A 20,791-nucleotide genomic window follows, 5' to 3' on the forward strand; every position below is an offset into this window, starting at 1 on the left:
GATCTAGATTAAAGAACTGAAACTTGCTATGAGGAGAAGTAAATGCTTGTCCATATCCGATTCGGATTACGCGTTTGGGGTTTTTACAGCAGCCTTAAGGGCACACTGAAAGAGCTTCAGTTAATATTAATGTCTACTATTTCCAGGGTGAAAAAGGTTCTGAAGGGCCAGCAGGGCCAGTTGGAGCACCAGGCCTATCCATCAAAGGAGTTAAGGTACAATGTATAGTACTGATGGTATAAATTGCATGCTGCAGTGCTCAACCACAAGCATGGAAGTTGCCATGTGGATTATGCCCCAAGAAAATGAAGGGCAGGAAAGAAATTTGGAATGCAAGGGAAATGTACAGACTAGCTGCCTAGGTTGTGAGGTAGCCCTAGGCAGGATGTCATCAACAAATGCATGCCTTGCACCATGTCACTGCATCCTGACATGGTCTCATAACTTTCCCAAATGTTCTCTATCCCATGGTCTTTTCTCCCAGGAGATGTTCTTTTTGAATAGTTTGGGAATTAATATGCAATCAAGAATGTGGAGAAGGCATTGCAAGCTTAAAAATAGTTTGATGATGATGTTTTGATTAAAATTACAATTTATGAGAGCACGTTTTTCATACAGGGTGAGCAAGGTATGGGTGGACCACAGGGGCCAGTGGGACCACCTGGAGCGGGCATCCAAGGAGATCAGGTAAATACATGCGGGCAATAACTAATTTTGGCTAGGTATTTTTGTTGGCTTATGAACATATATGGTCATGAATGTTATTCCTGTTGTCGACAACAACACTGTGCAACCATAGCCAAGTCAAATGTACTGAGCCCTTCGGAACTGTCCAGTCCTGATACACTTCCATGTTTGGCTAACTTAACTCAAAGGTCATCTTTACTGCATGCATATTTGCAGTCTGATTCATAACCTAGTACTTGGATTTAAGCTCATTAAACCCCCAGTACTTTAGGGTTGACAGTCAAGATGCCGTTCTTCCCAGAGGTCAGAGCTAAGTTTATCAAAGGACGGGCAGACCAACTGACCTTGCACTGTTGGATTTAAAGCATTGGCATCAGTAAATAACACACACACACTGGGGTGTTACTTTCCATGCAAATAAAGCATTATTTTTACATGGCATCTCACAATGGGTGTTCAAAATATCCAGCATCAAAAAATTAGTAGATCCATTCTGAAGGTTCAATGGAATATAATGAATTATTGTAGTATGCATGGGTTTGGGGTGAAATCATACAAATCTAGTTTGGGGGGACGGGTGTTCTGTTTGTTTGTTTGTTTGTTTTGCCCCACCAATAACAACAGTATTCTTTGCAACTTGGAACTATATCTCTGACACCTACAGATGTAAACCTGAGGAAAGAGCTCAATGTTTGGCCCTAGAGCAGGAAAATAAGGTCTATTTGTTTCCTTTTGTGAATCAGTTAATTTTATTGAGCAGTAGAATGCAGCTGAGCACAATGAAATGTAACCATCACTGACAGGTCTTTGCTGTTTAGAACAAAAATCCCTGGCTTTCATTTGATGGTATTTCTTAATTTTGATTAATTTTTTAAAATATATTTGTTTTAGTTATGACCATGTACATAGGGACCACAGCTTAGCATAGAGCAGACTCATTCTCCTGGTTTGCATGTAATGAGAAGCCACTGTGGGTGAATTTCCCCAGGGAGCTTCATGTTGCAGCAGCAGCAGCCATTTTGAATATTCGGTGTGCAGCGGTGTGTGTGTCATACCTTCTCATTATGTGTGAACCTGGCAAGGGTGGGTTGTTGGGATGGTTGATAAGCCACCTGCAACCCCAAAACAGCCCATGAGTTCTGGGTGGCTTCTCAGCCACCCCATCACCCCACCCTCGCTGGGTTCGTATGTAATGCAGCCTGGTGCCTGTGGGCACTGCAACTTACCGTGGCTAATAAGCCATGGTGGGCTGCGGTGATCATGTGAACCAGGTTATTGCTTGCAGAAGATCCCAGGGTCAATCCCTGGCATCTCCAGGTAAAAGGATCAGAAGGGATTCCCTCCAGAGGGCATTCCTCCAAAGGACAGGGCTTGAAGACCAAACCCTGCCCCCTGGTGGAGCCCTAGCTCTGTGGGCCAGATTAAGCCTATGGGTGGGGGGTTCTGCTCTCCCAGAGTAGAGAATACTGGGCTAGATGGGCAGACAGACCGACCTGGTATAAAGCAACATCCTAAAACCCATATCTTTTAAATATAGATTGTTTTCTTACACTCTAGGACTCATATTCTTCAAATCCCAAAGATCAGTCAGTTTGGTTTCAGCATAGCAATATTTAATAATTACAGGGCAAAACTTAGCATAATTATGTCAATGATGTGTGAAGAAAACTTTTGGGAGTCATAGGGTGCTCACTAATATTGGTCCTACTTAGAGTAGACCCATTGAAATGAATGAGACAGAGGTTAGTCATTACTCATGAGTATCTTAACTTTCGTTCATTTCAATGGGTCTACTTAAGTGGGACTAACATTGGATGCTACCCATAAACCTTTCAGCCTATCTTTGGGCATCGAGGCTTATAATACAAAACATAAGAAAAAAGGGATTACAAACCATTTTGCATGACAGAAGGGTGTTTAACAAGCCACCATGGCTTGTTAACCACCCTGCCCGTGCTGGTCCGATTTACATAATTATCCATGTCGGACGCAGCTTCTTGTGTCATCCAAACCCAGCCAGGGTAGCTTGTTGGAGTGATTAAAAAACCACCCAGAACCCATGACCTGTTATATGGCTGTGGGTGGTTTGTTAACCACTCCAACAAGCCGCCCTGGACAGGTTTGAATGACACGAGAAGCCACGGCTGGGGGCTTGAATTGGCAACCTGGCACCCACTGGCACAGCAACCCACTGGGCTGCAATGATCATGCAAACTAGGTCATTGCGATTTACAATACACATTGGTGACCTCCTTTCCCTTGTGCTTGTAAGGTGAATCTCTTTGACTTTCTCTTCAGTATTGTTAGTATCTGACAAAGGGCAATTTTTATTAACTGAATACTGTACCTCTTTAGGGTATTCCAGGTCTGAAAGGTGCACCTGGGCTGAAAGGGTCACGCGGCATGGGCCTACCTGGGCCAAAGGTACTATTTAAGTTAATATTTTGTACAATGGAACAATTTCAGACTTGAGGTCAAAAGGCCTATGGGACATGCAATTTGCAGCGAAAGAGAATTATGTTTTATTAGTTGGTTGTGTGAATGAGTTTATAGTAGGGCTGTCAACAGTGTTATATCTATTGATACCTCTTGTACTCCTTCTGCGCCAGGTGAAGACCTTTTTATTCTCTCAGTATTTTAGCATTTTAGCTTCCTAGTCCTTTAGGGTTGGTGCTTTAAACCTGTATTTTACATCTCTGTGTTGCTGCTAGGTTTTATTCTGGTTGTACTGTTATAGTGTAGTTTTAAGCTTTTATATTTTATATTGCTTTATGCTGCACTTTGTGGTTTTAATTTTTGTGAACCGTGCAGAGCTTCGGCTATTGGGCGGTATAGAAATGAAATAAATGAAATCTATGAAATCTATGAATGAATGAATGAATGAATGAATATGAGATGTGGAAGAATGTGTGGCAGGAGACTGCAGCTGGCTGCAGAGGACATACTGTGATAACATAGAGATCAGTGTCAGGGGACCTGAGTGGTTCTTGTCTGGAGAGGAAGATACTGCAAGAATTTACATTTTCTTTGCCCAGGTAATAGAAAGGCTGTACTGGTCTTTGAGCCTTAGGTCAAGCTAGATGTGACAGGGCAGCCATACATGTGCATGACCTGTGCAACTATAAAATGGAAGTGAAGGAGTCTACTGTTTACATGAAAAGGAGTGTGCAGAGGAGACCAGTGAAAACCACCCCATGGTGCTCAGCTGCTTTGATCCTGGACCTAATACGAGAAGCAAGCTAGGTTGGGAGAAAACCACTTAAAGCAGCAGAGTGTAGCTGGTTATGGCAGGGGAGGACAGCATGTTTTGCTCCTCTTCCCTCGATGCTCCTTGTAAAGAGAAGACCCCCCCCTCCCATGCACACAGTTTTCTATGTGAACAGAGTAGACATGCGTATAACATACATGTGGCTGCCCTATCATGTCTACTTGGCCCTTAATAGGAGGACTTGACATCAGTACTGGAATCCCAATAAGCCTGGGAGTTGTAGCCTAAAACATTGGAGAGCATCGGGTTGCGGAAGACTGATCTAACCCACACAATGGGTTAGCTTCTAAGCAAAGTGATGCTGATATTGTGCTGGTTTATTAGCTCAGTTCTGTAGGAAATTAATGCCACCAAAGATCTCCTCTCAATTATCTCTCCTACCAAATATCTTCTTGATCTGTACCTACAAGACTAAATAAAAATGGAGGTGGATAAATACAATATGCACTCATCCCTCCAACCTCCCTATCTCTCTCTGTCTGTGTCTGTGTCTCTGTCTCTCTCTCATCAGACAACTTTTCTGGTCAAAGATAAATAATTTCTTAAAGGATGTTACTCAATGGGAGCAACAGAAAGAAAACACTGGGTTTCTTTTTCTCTTTTTTTGAGCCACATTCCATCCTTGATCTTTGTGGGAAATGTCCACAATATCAGTGGGTGATCTCTTAAGAGTTGTACATGGTCACATTCTGACCAGTGCTTATGACTTTCTCTTGGTTGTTAAAACAACAACAACACATAATGCTATACACTAGAAGTACAATAATCATTGTCAGTGGAGGATGCTGTGGACAAAAGCCATAATCTAGAGTCTCATTTTCCCTTTGGTCTCTTTCTGTCACTGGGAAATACAGCAGTGCCTCCTTCCATTCCCACTGCTTGCTATCTTAGCCTCTGCAGACTCTGCTGGGACCAGAAACAGAGCAGCCAAAGTGGAGTTTGCTTCCCTCTGTTTCTTGTCTGAGTCTGGCAAAGGATATTCATAGGAAAAGAAGAGCCTCCATTACTTTCTCTAGATTTTTTCAGGCCAAACCAGCACATTTTATAAATATTTGGGCATCCCTGTTACCAGTATAGCATGTGAACCCCAATAGCACATGTTCTAGATAATATATGTGTTATATTTCTGTAGTTCAGAGTCAGTGATGGACAATTTGTGCTTTCCAGACAGTCTAGCAGGTGCCAGTGACATTCATGCAGCTCCAGTCCACATAGTGGCCAAATTTGAGCCCTTCTCTGGTGGAGAAGTGCATTTTCCCCTTCAACTAAATATTTCACTTTTGAGAGTCAGGAAGATGGGATAGTGCAGGAACAGAAGTTTTACCTTAGCTGACGATGTCTAGATTCCCTGCTACAAATTAACACCAGTAGCACATGTATCACACAGCAGGCATCATGGAGGATAAGAATATGTAAGGCTATCAATGGCTACTAGTCATGATGGCTAATGCGATATATTCCCTCCAGTATCATAGAACATAGAATAATAGAATAGTAGGGTTGGAAGGGGCCTACAAGGCCATCTAGTCCAAGCCCCTGCTCAATGCAGGAATCCAAGTCAGAGCATCCCTGACAGATGGCTGTCCAGCCTCGTCTTGAATGCCTCCAGTGCTGGAGAGCCCACCACCTCCCTAGGCAGAGGCAGTATGCTAGGGAACATGAGCAGGAGGAAGGCGCTGTGGCACTCATGTCCTGCTTGTGGGCTTCCTATTGGGGCATCTGGTTGGCCACTGTGCAAAGGGAATGCTAGATTACATAGGTCTTTGGCCTGATCCAGCACAGCTCTTCTTATATTCGTAAGCATCTGGAAACACCCTCAAACACTTGGTTGCCGAGAGATGACAAAACCTTTGACTGCTATAAATAAAATTATATAAAAAAAGAAGAGTTAAGGCGCAATCCTATGGCTGCTAGTCAGCGGCTAGATGGCCATAGGATTGGTCGGTTCCCGGGAACCGACCTCGGAGCCCACAGTCTGAGGTTGGTTCCCAGAGAACTGACCTTCATCCCCTCCCATGCCACCTTGTAGGCAGCGCAGATCGGCTCTGCACTCCATGCTCAGATAAGCAGCATGGAGCCAGGAAAATGGGGTGTTCCCAGGGGCGGGGCGGGGCGGAGAGGCTGGAATTTCTGGTATGAGACTTCCTATGTGTCGTCTGGCTGCATCTCCCCGTGCTCCAAGGCCCCGTGCTCCAAGTTGCCCATGCTCCATCAGCTGTCTAGCCATGAAAGCAGGGCAGCGGGAGTGCGGAGGACATCTGCTCCTTACCACTCCACCTGCCCTGTACTGGATACGCGGTCGCCCCCAGGGTCGGAGGCAGCCATCGATCTAGATAGGATTGCTCCCTTATTGTAGTAATACCAAATTAGGAGAAAATATTTGTACTTAAGATAGATATTGTTGTTGTTTCAAGGGACAAGAGGGTGCAACTGGACTAAAAGGAGAGGTTGGAGCACCAGGAAGTGGACAACCTGGACCTAAGGTGAGCCTCCATCGCACGCACATACCTAGAATTTGTTTAGAGGAAACAGAGTCCCCAGATTCCCTTTCAGGATGTGGGTCTGGTGACCGAATAACACTCAGGGTTGCATCCTGTGATATTTCTGGAAGTCTGGTCCAGGCACCAGAGTACAAGACATATACTAGTTGCAGCAGTTGCTAATGGAAAACAAGTATTCATTAATATCAACATTTCTTGGGAACAGTGCTGGCTCCAGGATTTGGGGAGCCCTCGGGCAGAGATGTCCTCAGTGAGTCCCCTCCCTGAATGGGTCCGCCTCTTCCTTGCTTCTGCCCATTCACCTGTATTCTCGCTCTGGACCCAACTTGACCAAATGCCCAGAGGGAGATGGATGCTGCTCTTTCTTCTTGCTCTGGTCACAACTTGCATGCTTGGAGAGGGCAGATGAACCAGCAGCGACAAGGCAAGCAAGTTCGAAGGGCTGTGGGCCACTCTGGTGGAGAACTGCATTTCCCCAACAATGTCTGCTTCAGACACTGGCTATGCTTGGCAAAATACACATCTCACCGTTTGCTGATACTATCAAAGCAAGTTAAGGTATATATTTTCAAGATAAGAGAAGCAACCTTTCCCTATCCTGCAACCCTACAAGGCCAAATTTTAGGCATCAGGATAAAAATAATAATGTATCCTTCCCAAATTAATCCAACTGTGTGTTGAAACTTTGTTTGGATCTTCTTTCAAAGGGAGAGCCAGGAAGCCCAGGATTTCCAGGAGAAAGTGGGAAACCAGGATTAATGGGAGTAGCAGGGAAAAAGGTAACACACTTTTCTTTATTGTACAAACAGATAGTAGTCTAAAACTCGAAGTCCAGTTTCAATCACCAGTGCACTCCTCCTCCTTCTCTCCATTTTGGTACAAGGACTGATTTGTTCAGCTTCAGACAACCAAAAACTTATTTGTGCCTCTTGCCATTTTTCATTCATACTACCATGTTGCACTAGCTTTAAGAATATGGAGAGTAATTCAGTGCACCCATTATAGCATCCTCATCTGAGAATTGCTTCACCTAAAAAGCTGAATAATGGAGTTGGGGAAAACATCTCAAGGCCAAATTACATGTGTCAGCAAGAGACCCACATTTTTAAACTTAATTCGGCCTTTTCCATGTAAAGCAAGGGGTGGGATGCAGTGGAGAGAGCCAAAGGGCTTCTTTACATGGAGCTTTTATCCTGCTATTGAGACTGGTTACTCACAGAAATTTGTGGGCCCTTTAGATGACCTTGTGAACCACCAGGGTGTCTCCCACACTAAATGTCATTTATTCCATTTTTTAAAAGACCAGAGATAATGAGCTATCAAATTACCATGCTTGAGTTCTGCTTCAGTTCCCTCCATGAAAAAGGAAAAGCTGAAATAAGAGGCGCTAGACCAATGAAAGATATGGAAGACACAGTTAAGGGGGAGAAGGAGGGGGAAGGGGGGGGGAGGAAGCATGTGTAAAGGGAGTCCGTCATGATCCCACATTTAAAATGGAAGCAGAAAGCCCCGTTTTAAATGTGGGATTTTAGGCTGATGTAGAGATGTGCAAAGGTGTGTGAAAGTGGGAGTGAGGAACCTTTTCCCTGCCTGTTGCTGTTATTCCCACAGTCTATCCTTGTATGCTCCTTTCTCCCAGCCAGACTCTGATACTACAAGTGACCCTGGCTTGGAGAAAAGACACCTGGGGAGAGGGACTGAAGGGGGGAAATTCACAAGCAGGGTGAGGATTCAGCACCCTGCCTGCCTGCCTGCTCCTTTGGAAAAAGCGCGCCCCAGACACTTCACACGTGAATGGAGTAGGTCCACATTTAAAGACACCGGTCTGCTGCTTTGGCATATACCTTGGGCCTCAAATATACTAACTTGTTCCAAGTTCATGCTAGGAAGAAATTACATGTGGCAGCTTCAACAAGAGTATCCATGGTGAAAGAGGCACTTGCACGTCCATTTCCATATCAGTTTTTATAACAGGGCAATCTTGTTGGTACTTCCATGACCTGGCAATAGGATAGCAGCATAAGCCCAAGATAAGCACGTAACAAGAATGCCAGATCCAGCCCTATGAGAGACCGAAAGAACTGGGCATGTTTAGCCCTGAGAAGAGAAGACTGAGGGGAGATATGATAGCGCTCTTCAAGGACTTGAAAGGTTGTCACAGAGAGGAAGGCCAGGATCTCTTCTCGATCATCCCAGAGTGCAGGACACAGACTAATGGGCTCAAGTTACAGGAAGCCAGATTCCAGCTGAACAGCAGGAAAAACCTCCTGACTGTTAGAGCAATACAACAATGGAACCAATTCCCTAGGGAGGTAGTGGGCTCTCCCCCACTGGAGGCATTCAAGATGAAGCTGGATAGCCACTTGTCAGGGATCCTTTGACTTGGATTCCTGCATTGAGCAGGGGGTTGGACTCGATGGTCTTATAGGCCCCTTCCAACCCTATGATTCTGTGATTTTGTGATCTAGTTCAACATCCTGTTTCCCACAGTGGCCAACCAGATGCTGATGGAAAGCCTAAAGCAATAGCACCCTCCTGCCCATGATCCTTAAGAACCGGTATTTAGAGGCATACTGCCTCTGATACTGGAGGTAATATATAGCCATAGATAGTGGCCATTGATAACCTTATCCTCTGCAAATTTGTCTAATCCCCTTTCTAAAGCCATCCAAGTTGGCTTTCAGCGCATCCTGTGGGAGCAGATTCCATAGTTTACTCATGCACTGTGTGAAGAAGTACTTCCTTTTGATTGTCCTGAATCTCCCACCATTCTGCTTCATTGGGTTCTAGTGTTTTGTGAGAGGAATAAAACATTTCCTGTACCTACCTTCACCACACTGTGCACAGTTTTATAAACCTCTATCATGTCCTCACTTGAGTTGCCATCTTCTTTTTTTCGTAATGAACAAGCTTTTCCTTCTAGGGTAGGGCAGGCACTCCAACCCTAAGGTAGGCACTCCAACTCTATTCTTCTCAGTCTAGCTCTAAACTATTCAGTTATCTGAAGGAACACCTTCTCCCACATCAACATGCCTGTTCACTTAGGCCACCCATGGAGATCCTCCTCTAGGTGCTCCCACTATCTGAGGTGAAGAGGGTAGTGAATGGGGAGATTACCTTCTTGGTGGTGTTCCCTGCCTTTGGAAAGCTCTGCCCAAGGAGGCTCCAATGATATTTACCCTGATGCCTTTTCAGTGCCAGGCATACAGAGTCCAACCAGATTGGCAGTTGAATCTTACTTCAGTAGCCTGAAGGCAGTACACTAGCTAAGGGGTTCAGGCAGTGGAGGCTGGTGGCTCCAATTTTAGTGGGGCTGTGAATCCATTCTGGGTTTCAGTCAGAACCACCCAGAACTCTAAAGAAGCTATCCAAAGTCCTGAATCATATCCCCAAAATGGGCTCAGCACCTTGGATAGCTCATTTAGAATTCTGACTGAAACTCAGAGTGGATTCACAGCCCACTGACATCAGAGCCACCAGCCTCCATTGGGGTCAGGGAAATGGCGAGGGTGCTGACCCCCCCCCCCATATCTGCTCTCTTATCTAATACTGAGGCCGGCCCTGCTATGAAGACTCGTCGTTTCCCCAGGTCTTTTAGTCCTCATTAGTTCTTATGCTGCCGACTTCTTGATATTTTATATCGCTGAGTCTTTCCTGTTTTAACATGTTATTTTGTATTTTATTGTTTGTTTGTTTTTATAAAAAATGTAGGCTACCTAGGAAATACAATTTTATTGAAAGGTGTAATAGAAATGCATAAATACTGCATGAAATGATACCCTTATCTTATTTATGTCAGGGGGAACAAGGACTGCCTGGTCCAAGAGGCCCAGAGGGAATGCCAGGAAAAGGGGACATGGGCCCAAAGGTATGATTTAATATCTGTGTTTGGAAGTGTGAGGGGAAGTAAAAATCCTCAATGAACAAAGGCACTTTTCATCCATAGTGATGTATCTTCACTAATATCCTCTAGTTTAAATGTTTTCAGTGCTAGAGAGCCAATGTGGTGTAGTGGTTAGAACGTTGGACTGGGCCTTGGGAGATCTGGGTTCTAGTCCCCACTTGGCCCTGAAGCTCAGACCGGCTTTGGGCCGGTCACTGACTCTCAGCCTAGCCTACCTCACAGGCTTTTTGTGAGGATAAAATGGAGAAGAGGAGGATCATGTACATCGCCTTGGACTCCTTGCAAGAGGAAACAAAGGTGGGTTATAAAAGTAATCATAAATAAATAATAAAATATTACTTACAAAAATCATTGAAGGAGATCTGGTGGTAGCTATTGGGCAATCATGCTGTTAGTCGAAAAAATTAGATATGGCAGATACTGGTTCTACATGAGGAGAAAAAGACATCTTAGCCTAAGGGAACTTCGGGACAGATGTGGCCCACAGGGCCTCCATTCCCAGATCATAGTCAAGCTATTCCTTTATTAGAGCCAACCAAAATGTCACAAAATATTAAGCAACCTTACTGAGTCCTCCAGAACTCTACATCAGGTTGGATCTTAAGCAAAGTAGCAGGGTGGTGGGTGGAGGAGAGAAAAAAAAGTTGGCTAAGGGGGGGGGGATGCTGGGAGTTGTAGGACATTTTTCTGTGTAAATATGAAAGCCAGTGTGGTGTAGTGGCTAGAGTGTTGGCCTGGGAGCCGGGAGATCCAGGTTCTAGTCCCCATTCGACCACGAAGCTCATTGGGTGATTTTGGGCCAGTCACAGTCCCTCAGCCCAACCTACCTCACAGGGTTGTTGTTGTGAGGATAAAATGGAGAGGAGGTTTATGTATGCTGCCTTGGGTTCCTTTAGGAGGAAAAAAGGCGGGATATACATGCATATGATAGCACCTTAAATACTGAAGCCAAAGTTTGCACCTAGTCACAATTTGTAAAGTGTAGGAGGAGACAGCAGACCTTAAGGGTCAACCCTATACACACGTAGGGTGCAATCCTATGCATGTTTAGACAGAAAAAGTCAGCATTTTCCAGCCAGCAGAGCTGGCTGAGGAATACTGGAAGCTGTAGGACTTTTTATACTGGGAGTTGTAGGACTTTTTATACAGAGCTGGCTGAGGAATACTGGGAGCTGTAGGACTTTTTATACTGGGAGTTGAAGGACTTTTTGTACTTTTTATACTTTTTATACAGAGCTGGCTGAGGAATACTGGGAGCTGTAGGACTTTTTATACTGGGAGTTGTAGGACTTTTTATACTTTTTATACAGAGCTGGCTGAGGAATACTGGAAGCTGTAGGACTTTTTATACTGGGAGTTGTAGGACTTTTTATACTTTTTATACAGAGCTGGCTGAGGAATACTGGGAGCTGTAGGACTTTTTATACTGGGAGTTGAAGGACTTTTGTACTTTTTATACTTTTTATACAGAGCTGGCTGAGGAATACTGGGAGCTGTAGGACTTTTTATACTGGGAGTTGAAGGACTTCTTTTACTTTTTATACAGAGCTGGCTGAGGAATACTGGGAGCTGTAGGACTTTTTATACTGGGAGTTGTAGGACTTTTTATACTTTTTATACACAGCTGGCTGAGGAATACTGGGAGCTGTAGGACTTTTTTCTGTCTAAACATGCATAGGATTGTGCCCTTGTCTGCGCTTAATGGGACTTATTTCTCAGTAGACATGTATAGGATTTTGCTGTTGGTTGGATTAAGCTTTAGTAGCTGCTCTGCAGGTTTCAGGTTGATCCTGTGACTGCTGGGACAAGACACAAACAATGTCTGATTCCCCATTTTTGAAAGTATAAAACCTACTATCTACCCAGGAGATCTTGCTATTAATTTGTGTTGCTCTTTCCAGAAACTAGAAAAACAGCTCGCCAGGAAAGCATTTGGAACCTTTTACGGTTTGGAGATGACAAATGCCTGGCATTCAGTTACTGGTAGCCTCTGAGATCCCATTCCAAGACAGCTGTTTATTATTTCCCTTCTGTAGGCCTGTTCTGAAAAGTATTCAGAAACAGAAGTGTTCGTTAACCAATTCAGACTACCACCAAATATCTGTGCTTTCATTCTCTCTCTCTCTCTCTCTCTCTCTCTCTCTCTCTCTGTGTGTGTGTGTGTGTGTGTGTAAGAGAGAGAGAGTCTGTGTCTGAGTCTCCATCCATCCATCCATCCATCCATCCATCCATCCATCCATGTATCGGTCTATCTCAGGGGAAAACAACTTTGTACTGATACTGGGCTTTGGATTTTTTTGGTCAGGGTGAAGATGGACAAAAAGGGGCTCAAGGATTGGATGGTCCAAAAGGTATTGCAGGGCCTCCAGGACCAAAGGTATGTTTAGCTCATTTCTGTATTGCTTTGTTCTGCAGGAGTTCTGTATTTTGTGGGCTGCCTGCCAGTTTCTGTTGATATTTGAGCTCTCACTGGTGTCTCATTGCAATCTGGGGGCCAAAACAGACATTCTTTTAAAGATGCAATTGCTATCTATGTCTTCCTTTCATTTTTACTCTAGAGTAGGCACAGGGTCCCTGATAGTTTGGGACCTTAGTGTAGGGGGTAGGGATGCTTTATCCCTTTCCACCTACTGTGGGCCTGATCCAGATTGAGACCCCAGAGCCTGCTATTTCTACTGCGAAATAATGATCCATTTGCTTTTGTATAAGAGAAATTGTGACTGTGGTATTACCAGAAGATCTATCTATCTATCTATCTATCTATCTATCTATCTATCTATCTATTTATATTTCGTTTCTATACCGCCCAATAGCTGAAGCTCTCTGGTCGAAATGTGTATGGCATTTATTTATATATGAGGATTTCCATGCTATGTATATTAAATAAGCATGGAAATACTCATATATACAGAGAGCGAGAGAGCGAGAGAGCGCGAGAGAGAAATGCATTAGGGATGCATTAAGATCAATTGTGGTCCAGATGCCTTAGTTCAGAAAACTGAGATGACCCTTGAAGTCCTTTCTAATGTTGTGATTCAGTCATTTTATGAACTCAGGAACAAATAGAATGGGTTGGAATCCAGACCTAGTCATATTTAGAGTAGACTCATTGAAAGCAATTGGATCATGACTAATGCAGTGTCAATCATGACTAATGTAAGTCCCATTGATTTCGATGGGTCTACTCTCAGTATGAGATCCAACTCATTTGTTGTTCAGTCGTTCAGTCGTGTCCGACTCTTCGTGACCCCATGGACCATAGCACGCCAGGCCTTCCTGTCCTCCGCTCACTCCTGGAGTGTGCTCAAGTCCATATTCTTTGCATCCGTGATGCTATCTAGCCATCTCATCCTCTGCCGTCCCCTTCTCCTTTTGCCTTCAGTCTTTCCCAGCATCAGGGTCTTTTCCAGGGAGTTTTCTCTTTGCATTGATTATCTGTTAATCAGCTGGTTTAAACAAAGAGTCCTCCTAAACGAGGCTTTTAATGTGAAACTGCACCACCTCATTCATGGAATTTCCGGCAGGGTCCAGATGATGATGCCTCCCACTTGTAAGCCTCCCATATTTCCTACCACATCTTCTACCTTTCCTTTTCATTAAAAAAAAAACAAAACTGTTCAGGAGGAAAACACAGAATAGCATCATCATCATCATCATCGTTTACATTTCTATACTGCCCCATAGTGTAAAATGTTTTACAGAAGTTAAAACATTAAAATAAATATATAAAGTTTAAAAGTCATTTACATAAAAGCACACAGACAATATACAGAAACAACATATAACTAAAAACAACTTTGAACAGTCAGTCATAACTAAAGACACATCCAGGACCGATTGAAACTCATCATGTGCTGCAGAATGCCTGGGAATAGAGATAGGTCTTAACCTGGCTCTGAAAAAATAACAATGATGGTGCCAGGCAGACATCATTGGAGACCTCTTCCACAGATGGGGGGCCACCGCTGAGAAGGCTCTCCCTTGTTGTCACTTCCAAGCTTCCCACGGGAGGCACCCAGAGGAGGACCTTAGATGCTGAACAACTAGTACATTCAGTTTCTAAGGTACAATAACGTTTGATTGTTAGTGCTACGAGTCTTCTATCTGGAAGCACCCATGACTGCAGAAATTATTTTATGACAGGGTTTTGCCCTTAAAGGCAGCCTAAAAATAATTTTAAATAAAATATAAATAAATAAATCCTCTGGAGAGCCCATAGAGAACTCGACATTGTGTGAATGTGTTGCCAACAACACATACACAGCCAATGTATTTGATATCCAAGTACACGAAACAAGACTCTCTTTCCTTTAAGGGTGAACCTGGAATCAAAGGCGTAATTGGTAACCCTGGACCTTCAGTTCGTGGGCCACCTGGCAACAAGGTAAGTGACCTATTGGACTTGCACGCTCACAGGAATGCAGGAATCTGCCAGTCAGGCTGTTGGTCCATGCAGCTCAGTATTTTGCACACCAGGGATGCAGACCATGGTGGCTGGTGGCTCCTTTTTTGGTGCTTTGAATCCATTCCGAGTTTTAGTCAGAACCAGCCAGAACTCTAAAGGAGCTATCCAAAGGGCTGAACCATATCCCCCACATAGGTTCAGCACTTTGGATAGCTCCTTTAGAGTTCTGGCTGGTTCTTACTAAAACCCAGAATGGACTCATAGCACCACTGAAATTGAAGCTACCAGCCTCCCCTGGATGCAGAAGTACTGTTCGGTGGCTGGCTGGCTGACCCCCACCCAGCCCCCCAAGGGCCATATGACATTGGGTGGGCGTGGCCACAGCCACATGACAACATTTGCTCCCTGGCCCATGTGCCGGGTGGGTATTCTACACGGTGCTTGGGCCAGGGTCCAGACTTCAATGCATGCAAGTTTTCCTTGTGTGCAGTGAAGACAAACTGACTAGCCCTGGTCACTCCTCCAGTGGGAAGCAGTGGAAACTAGCTCTGCTCTAGCTTGTCTTTCCACAATGGAGGAAGGAGGCAGCGCACGCAAAGGAGAAGTGGCTGAGTGGAAGAGCAAAGAGACTCAGAAAAAGGGACCCTTTTGATAGAAGAGCAAAAGGGACTCAGCCTCCATTGCACCTTGCTTTCTTCCCCCATTGTGGGCAGGAGGTGGGGTGGGCTAAGCAGAAAGGGGCTGCCACCCCTCACCCCCACTGCTAACTCTGATCTTTGTCCTAGCATTTCCCGCCCCACTCCCGGGTCCTAGTGCCCACCAACCATCATCCCCACTGTTATCGCCAGTCTCAGATCAGAGATAGCAGTTGGGGGGGATGCCCTCTGAGGGGATTCCTCCAAGGGGTGAGGCTTGGAGCCTAAGCCCCACCTCCTGGAGGAACCCCAAGAGGCTGCATGGGCTGGATTTGGGTTCCTTGTGGGCAGGGTTAGGCCCATGGGCCAGAGATTCTGCACCCTGGTCTACACCATGGGGGTGAGCAGAAAGTAGATTGCTAGATGTTTTGGGCTTCAGTTCCCAGAAGCCACAGCCAGAAAGGGACTTATAGAATCATAGAATAGTAGGGTTGGAAGAGGCCTACAAGGCCATCGAGTCCAACCCCCTGCTCAATGCAGGAATCCAAGTCAGAGCATCCCCGACAGATGGCTGTCCAGCCTCGTCTTGAATGCCTCCAGTGTGGGAGAGCCCAGCACCTCCCTAGGTAATTGGTTCCATTGTCGTATTGCTCTAACAGTCAGGAAGTTTTTCCTGATGTTCAGCCGGAATCTGGCTTCCTGTAACTTCTTTCTGCCTGACAGCTGGACTCACTTTCAGAGAAGCTCTTGGGGGCCACATTCCAATGGTAGGTGGGACCCAAGACAAAAGGGGTGGGGCCAAAGATACAAAATAAAATATAAAAATACCAGCATATTTTAGCTTAAAAGCTGTTGCGGCCAGTAACTAAGCCTCTGGAGAGGCATTTCAACTTTTTAGAATGGAGAAAAAACTGCACAAATACCGGGAAACACGCAAGAGATCAGTGGTTGGGGAAGGGGGCATGGCCATCTGAGGAACCCAGGAGAGCCAGAGTGGGACCCCAAGAGGGCTGGATTGGGATCCCAAGAGAGCCAGATCAGATCTTGACTTCAGACCTGATCCCAGACCTGACTGGCAGCAGCTCTCCAGGGTTTCAGAGAGGAATCTTTCCCAGCCCTACCTGGAGATGCCGGAGATGGAACCCGGGCCCTTCTGCATGCCAAGCAGGGGCCCTGCCACTGAGCTACGGCCCCTCCTAATAGATTTTGAGCAGTAGATTGCATGATGGACAGTTATGCTTTCCTTTCCTGTCAGAATCATCTAAAATAAATACACCCTTCCTCCTTTGCAATTTTGTCAGAAGGACCTTGGCTCAGACCATTTTGTCAATATTGCACAAAGCAAACAAACTTGGCACTTTCCTGCAAAACTGAACCAATCCTTTAACAGAGATGTCTGTTTTTATGTGCATGTTTAGGGGGATCAAGGCTATCCAGGACCTCCTGGAAATGATGGAAATCCTGGACATTCAGTCATGGGGCCTAAGGTATGCAGCTTTAATAAAATAAAACACGAAATATTAGCAAATGAATTGAATGTGACCTTATGAAATAGAAAGAAATGTCTAAGAGAGTTTTTTTTTAAATGTTTGGGTGGTAGTAGACAGGGCAGGCTCCTCTGATCCCCACATTCATAATGGCTTGGTTCAGACAACTGATAGAGGCTTCAAAAACCCTGGTTTACAGATGACCCTCTAGGCTGAGCAGGGAACAAGTGTCAGGGCTGAGCATTCTTCACCTCCTCTCATCATGTGTTGGCTCAGGCATGAAGATCCTGGCTTGTATCAAGCCAGAGTTCCGTCTTATGTCCAGTCCAGGGAATTCTGGCTTAGGATGCAATCCTACACATGTTTAGACAGAAAAAAGTCTTCAACTCCCAGCATTCCCCAACCAGCTAAAAATAAGCCAGGATCTTCCCCTTCTAAATATATTCTTCCTATCGTAATTTAAGTGTATGTTTCCAGAAGAGGAGAATACTTGATTCTGAAGACCAGATCTTTGCTCTTTTGCTTAGGGCAGCAGTGCTCTTTTTTGTATTAGACTTCTGGTTACGTTGAGCTAGTTTGCTTTGACACCCTCTATTCTTTACCATTATTCATATACTGTCAGATGGATACACACAGGCCCCGTGCCTCAAACCGTTTACACTCCAAGGGTTCGTCTCCTGCTTCCAAACACTTAAACATGAGTCCAGCTCTTCATGACACTTAAGGTCAAGCACATGTAGAAGTGCTTTCACTATTAGGACCTAAATAATACTTCAGAAGCTGCTGCAACAAATCCCACTTTTTATGTTCTTAATGCTGAACATTGCTAATGCAGTTCGCCTACCGACCACAGTACAGTGAACAGAACGGTGGTACAATACCTAGGATGTGAAATAGCAGCCTCATTTTCTCCTTCTTACTCAACCTCCTCCTTCTGGTTCAAGCTCCTGGGCAACCTGTGCCTTGCAAGCTGCATGTGGCCCTCCCTGGCCATTTTTGTGGCCCCAACTGCCTCGCTGCCACGCTGCTGAAATTTGGTAGTGGGGGAAAAGCCCCGTTGTATGGTTTGCAGCAGCAACAAAATAGCCCCTTTCCCTCTGCCATCACCACACTGATTTTCCTTTTAAAACATTTGCTTTCCCTGCTGCTGCCACTGTGCCACCAAATTTTGATGGCATAGCAGTGGTGGGAGCATTGGTGTGGCCCCCGATAGGCTCCGGGGAGGCACTGTTCCCCCACAACCCGTGGACATTGCCCACTCCTGCTCTAGAGCTTTCAAGTCATCTGGTTCCTTCACATCCACTATTTCATAAACTGGGTTCTTCCATTGGATTATCACAGATATGACTTTTTGCTGGTATTTTGGCTGTCCCCTCTATACCCTTTCCAACCCCCCCCCCCACTAGCTTGGGGCCAAGCTACCCGTGACATGATGTTAATAGGTCTATGCACAATGTACAGGTTTTTGGTTTAAATGCAAATTGTATCAGCTGATGATTAACTGGATGAATGCAGGTATGGGAAATTTAACTTTTTAAGGTTAAAATGCATTAAAATGTGTATTTTGTGAAAAGAAAATACGTTAACAATGAATGCACATTTTTGTGCATCTTTTTAAAATCACAGATTGATGTAGAAATTAGTTTAAACAGATTTATAAATGAACACTTGTGAAACTGATATGTTAGTAGAAATAGATGGATTCAGCCATCCCTAGTGGTAACACTCGCTTAACCACATGCAGGGAGGTTAGAGATTACTGCTTCATTGCACAGTTACAGGCATCAGGCAGGAAGCTTTTAAGCTGTTACTACTTTGGTCTTGGTTATCTGAATTTGCCCAAAGATGGAGGCTACTGTATGGGTCAAGAGAAAAGTATTCATGATTAATATACAGTCTGTGAGCCATATATATCCATTCCTAGTATATAGTGGTGGCTGTGTTGACCCTAGAAAATGAAAGAAGCAGAAATGCTATAGTTCTGTTATTATGGTAATCATTCTGACATGCTAGTTTTGTATGTTCAGGATTTTAACACTGTTATGAGTGGGAGCATTCAAACATTAGATCACCCACCTGCTGCAGTCTGAAATGACACAGTTAAGCATCCAACATAAGGAGTTCTGATTCTGTGTTTCAGATATAGGATAGTGTGAAATGAAAACACTGGAATACTATGTATTCTAATACCAGGATGAAGAGATTATATGCAATCCTCAATTCTTAAGAGAAGGGTATTGTTATCCTATTTTGGATTTTCTCAAAGTGAAAACATATGTTTGGCAACTCTCTCCAGCACAGGAATTTGGAAGTCAAAATATAGAAGAGACCTTTTGCCCCCAGATTTCCTTCTTTATTGAAATAATTAATAGGGAAACTACTTGATATTTTCAAACATTGTCTGCAATCCAGAGAGGTCCTTTAGGCACACTCAGGGACTTAAGACATGTCCAGCATGGCTTCTGTTCCCCATCCCACCTCCTTTTCTTTGATCACTAGTCTCTTCAGTGCTATATCATATACCAGCCTTCCCCATCTGGGCATTTCCCAGATGTGATGGACTACAACTCCCATCACCCCAGCCAGAGGGCCATTCTGGCTGGGGATGATGGGGGCTGTAATCCAGCACATCTAGAGGGCCCCAAGGGTGCTTCCAGATAAGGCATTTACTGTATAACGACCATGTCTCAAACATGGAATTTTAGGCATGTGCGTGTGCATGTCCAGGCATCGTCTTCCATTTGTTACTGTCTTGTGTTTTGCCACTGTTTCTTCCATCTTTTTCCTTAATACAAATTGCTGGCAAGAAGGGAAAGTTGGAATATCTGCACAGTGGCTTTTGATTGGTCAGTGGCCAGGAGTGCCTTTTACCAGCTTTAATAAGTTCACCAGCAGCAACCTTTCTTGGATAAGGATAGTCTGGCCATAGTGCTTCATGTTCTGGTAACCTCCTGATTGGATTACTCTAATGCGGCCTTCTCCAAGCTGGTGCTGTGATGTCACGTGTATATATGTTATGAATCAGGGTTTATATATGTGTATTAATGTTATGACTCTGTGTTTTCTGTCAAGTAGATCTTGAGTGAGAGTGGTATGAGTGACAGGAGGTATGATGCATTTGCATATGTGAGATGACTGGCTGAGTGCGTGGGGGTGTGTGAAATGGTGTGATATATAAACAGAGAGTTGTGCTTGTGTAGTTTGGATAGGGAAGAGTTTGGATAGGGTTTAGTTAGGGAAGGGCTTATGACGAGATAGAGAGTGAGGAGCTAGATAGTGACTAGGGTTTTGTGAATAGGATTAAAGTGGTGATTAAGTGTGTGTGTGTGTGTGAGAGGATATATGTGTGTGTGTGTGTGTGTGTTTATGCCACTTATTTACTGTTTAATATCTTAATGCTGCAAATAATAAATATTTCTATGTTTTATAACATCCTATACCTACGACTCGTGGCTACAAAAGGATAAAGTAATAAAGAGAATCATATAGGTCGGAATAAAAGCCAGTGTATCCTCACATCTCATGAAATAAAGGTGTTGGACCTGAAGTAAAGGTCCTGGTGGCAGGGTTACTGTGTTTGGTGGAAGGTGTTGCCTGCTGTGGGAAAGGCCTTATTGAAAAGGTATTCTCACTGGTAAATAGGCAGGAATGCCACCGGTGCCCTCCAGAGGTTTTGGACTCCAACTCCCATCAGATCTAGCCAGCATGACCATGGTAAGGAATGATGGGAGTTTTAGGCCAAAACATCTGGAAGGTGGTTGGGGAAGTCAACAATGTAGTGATTACTTGAAGCCAACATGGATTTGTCAAGAACAAATCCTGCCACACGAATCTGATCTCATTTTTTGATCAAGTAACCTCCCTTGTGAACTGTGGGAATGCTGTAGACATCATATACCTCGAC

General features: G+C 44.4%; 1 protein-coding gene across 1 annotated transcript in view; it reads left to right on the forward strand.

Moving 5' to 3' along the window:
• COL28A1 (collagen type XXVIII alpha 1 chain) overlaps positions 1–20,791 on the forward strand; it is a 130,852-nt gene that overhangs the window by 67,502 nt on the left and 42,559 nt on the right. Inside the window, exons 15-23 of the mRNA XM_084858746.1 lie at positions 147–215; positions 619–687; positions 3,043–3,111; positions 6,370–6,438; positions 7,164–7,235; positions 10,256–10,324; positions 12,666–12,737; positions 14,676–14,744; positions 16,819–16,887. Coding sequence (XP_084714872.1) covers positions 147–215; positions 619–687; positions 3,043–3,111; positions 6,370–6,438; positions 7,164–7,235; positions 10,256–10,324; positions 12,666–12,737; positions 14,676–14,744; positions 16,819–16,887 — 627 coding nt within the window. The remainder of the gene's footprint in view (positions 1–146; positions 216–618; positions 688–3,042; positions 3,112–6,369; positions 6,439–7,163; positions 7,236–10,255; positions 10,325–12,665; positions 12,738–14,675; positions 14,745–16,818; positions 16,888–20,791) is intronic.

This window comes from Heloderma suspectum, chromosome 5 (assembly GCF_057233095.1).
Source record: "Heloderma suspectum isolate Gila_16-S chromosome 5, 16-S_ref, whole genome shotgun sequence".
Taxonomy (NCBI): domain Eukaryota; kingdom Metazoa; phylum Chordata; class Lepidosauria; order Squamata; family Helodermatidae; genus Heloderma; species Heloderma suspectum.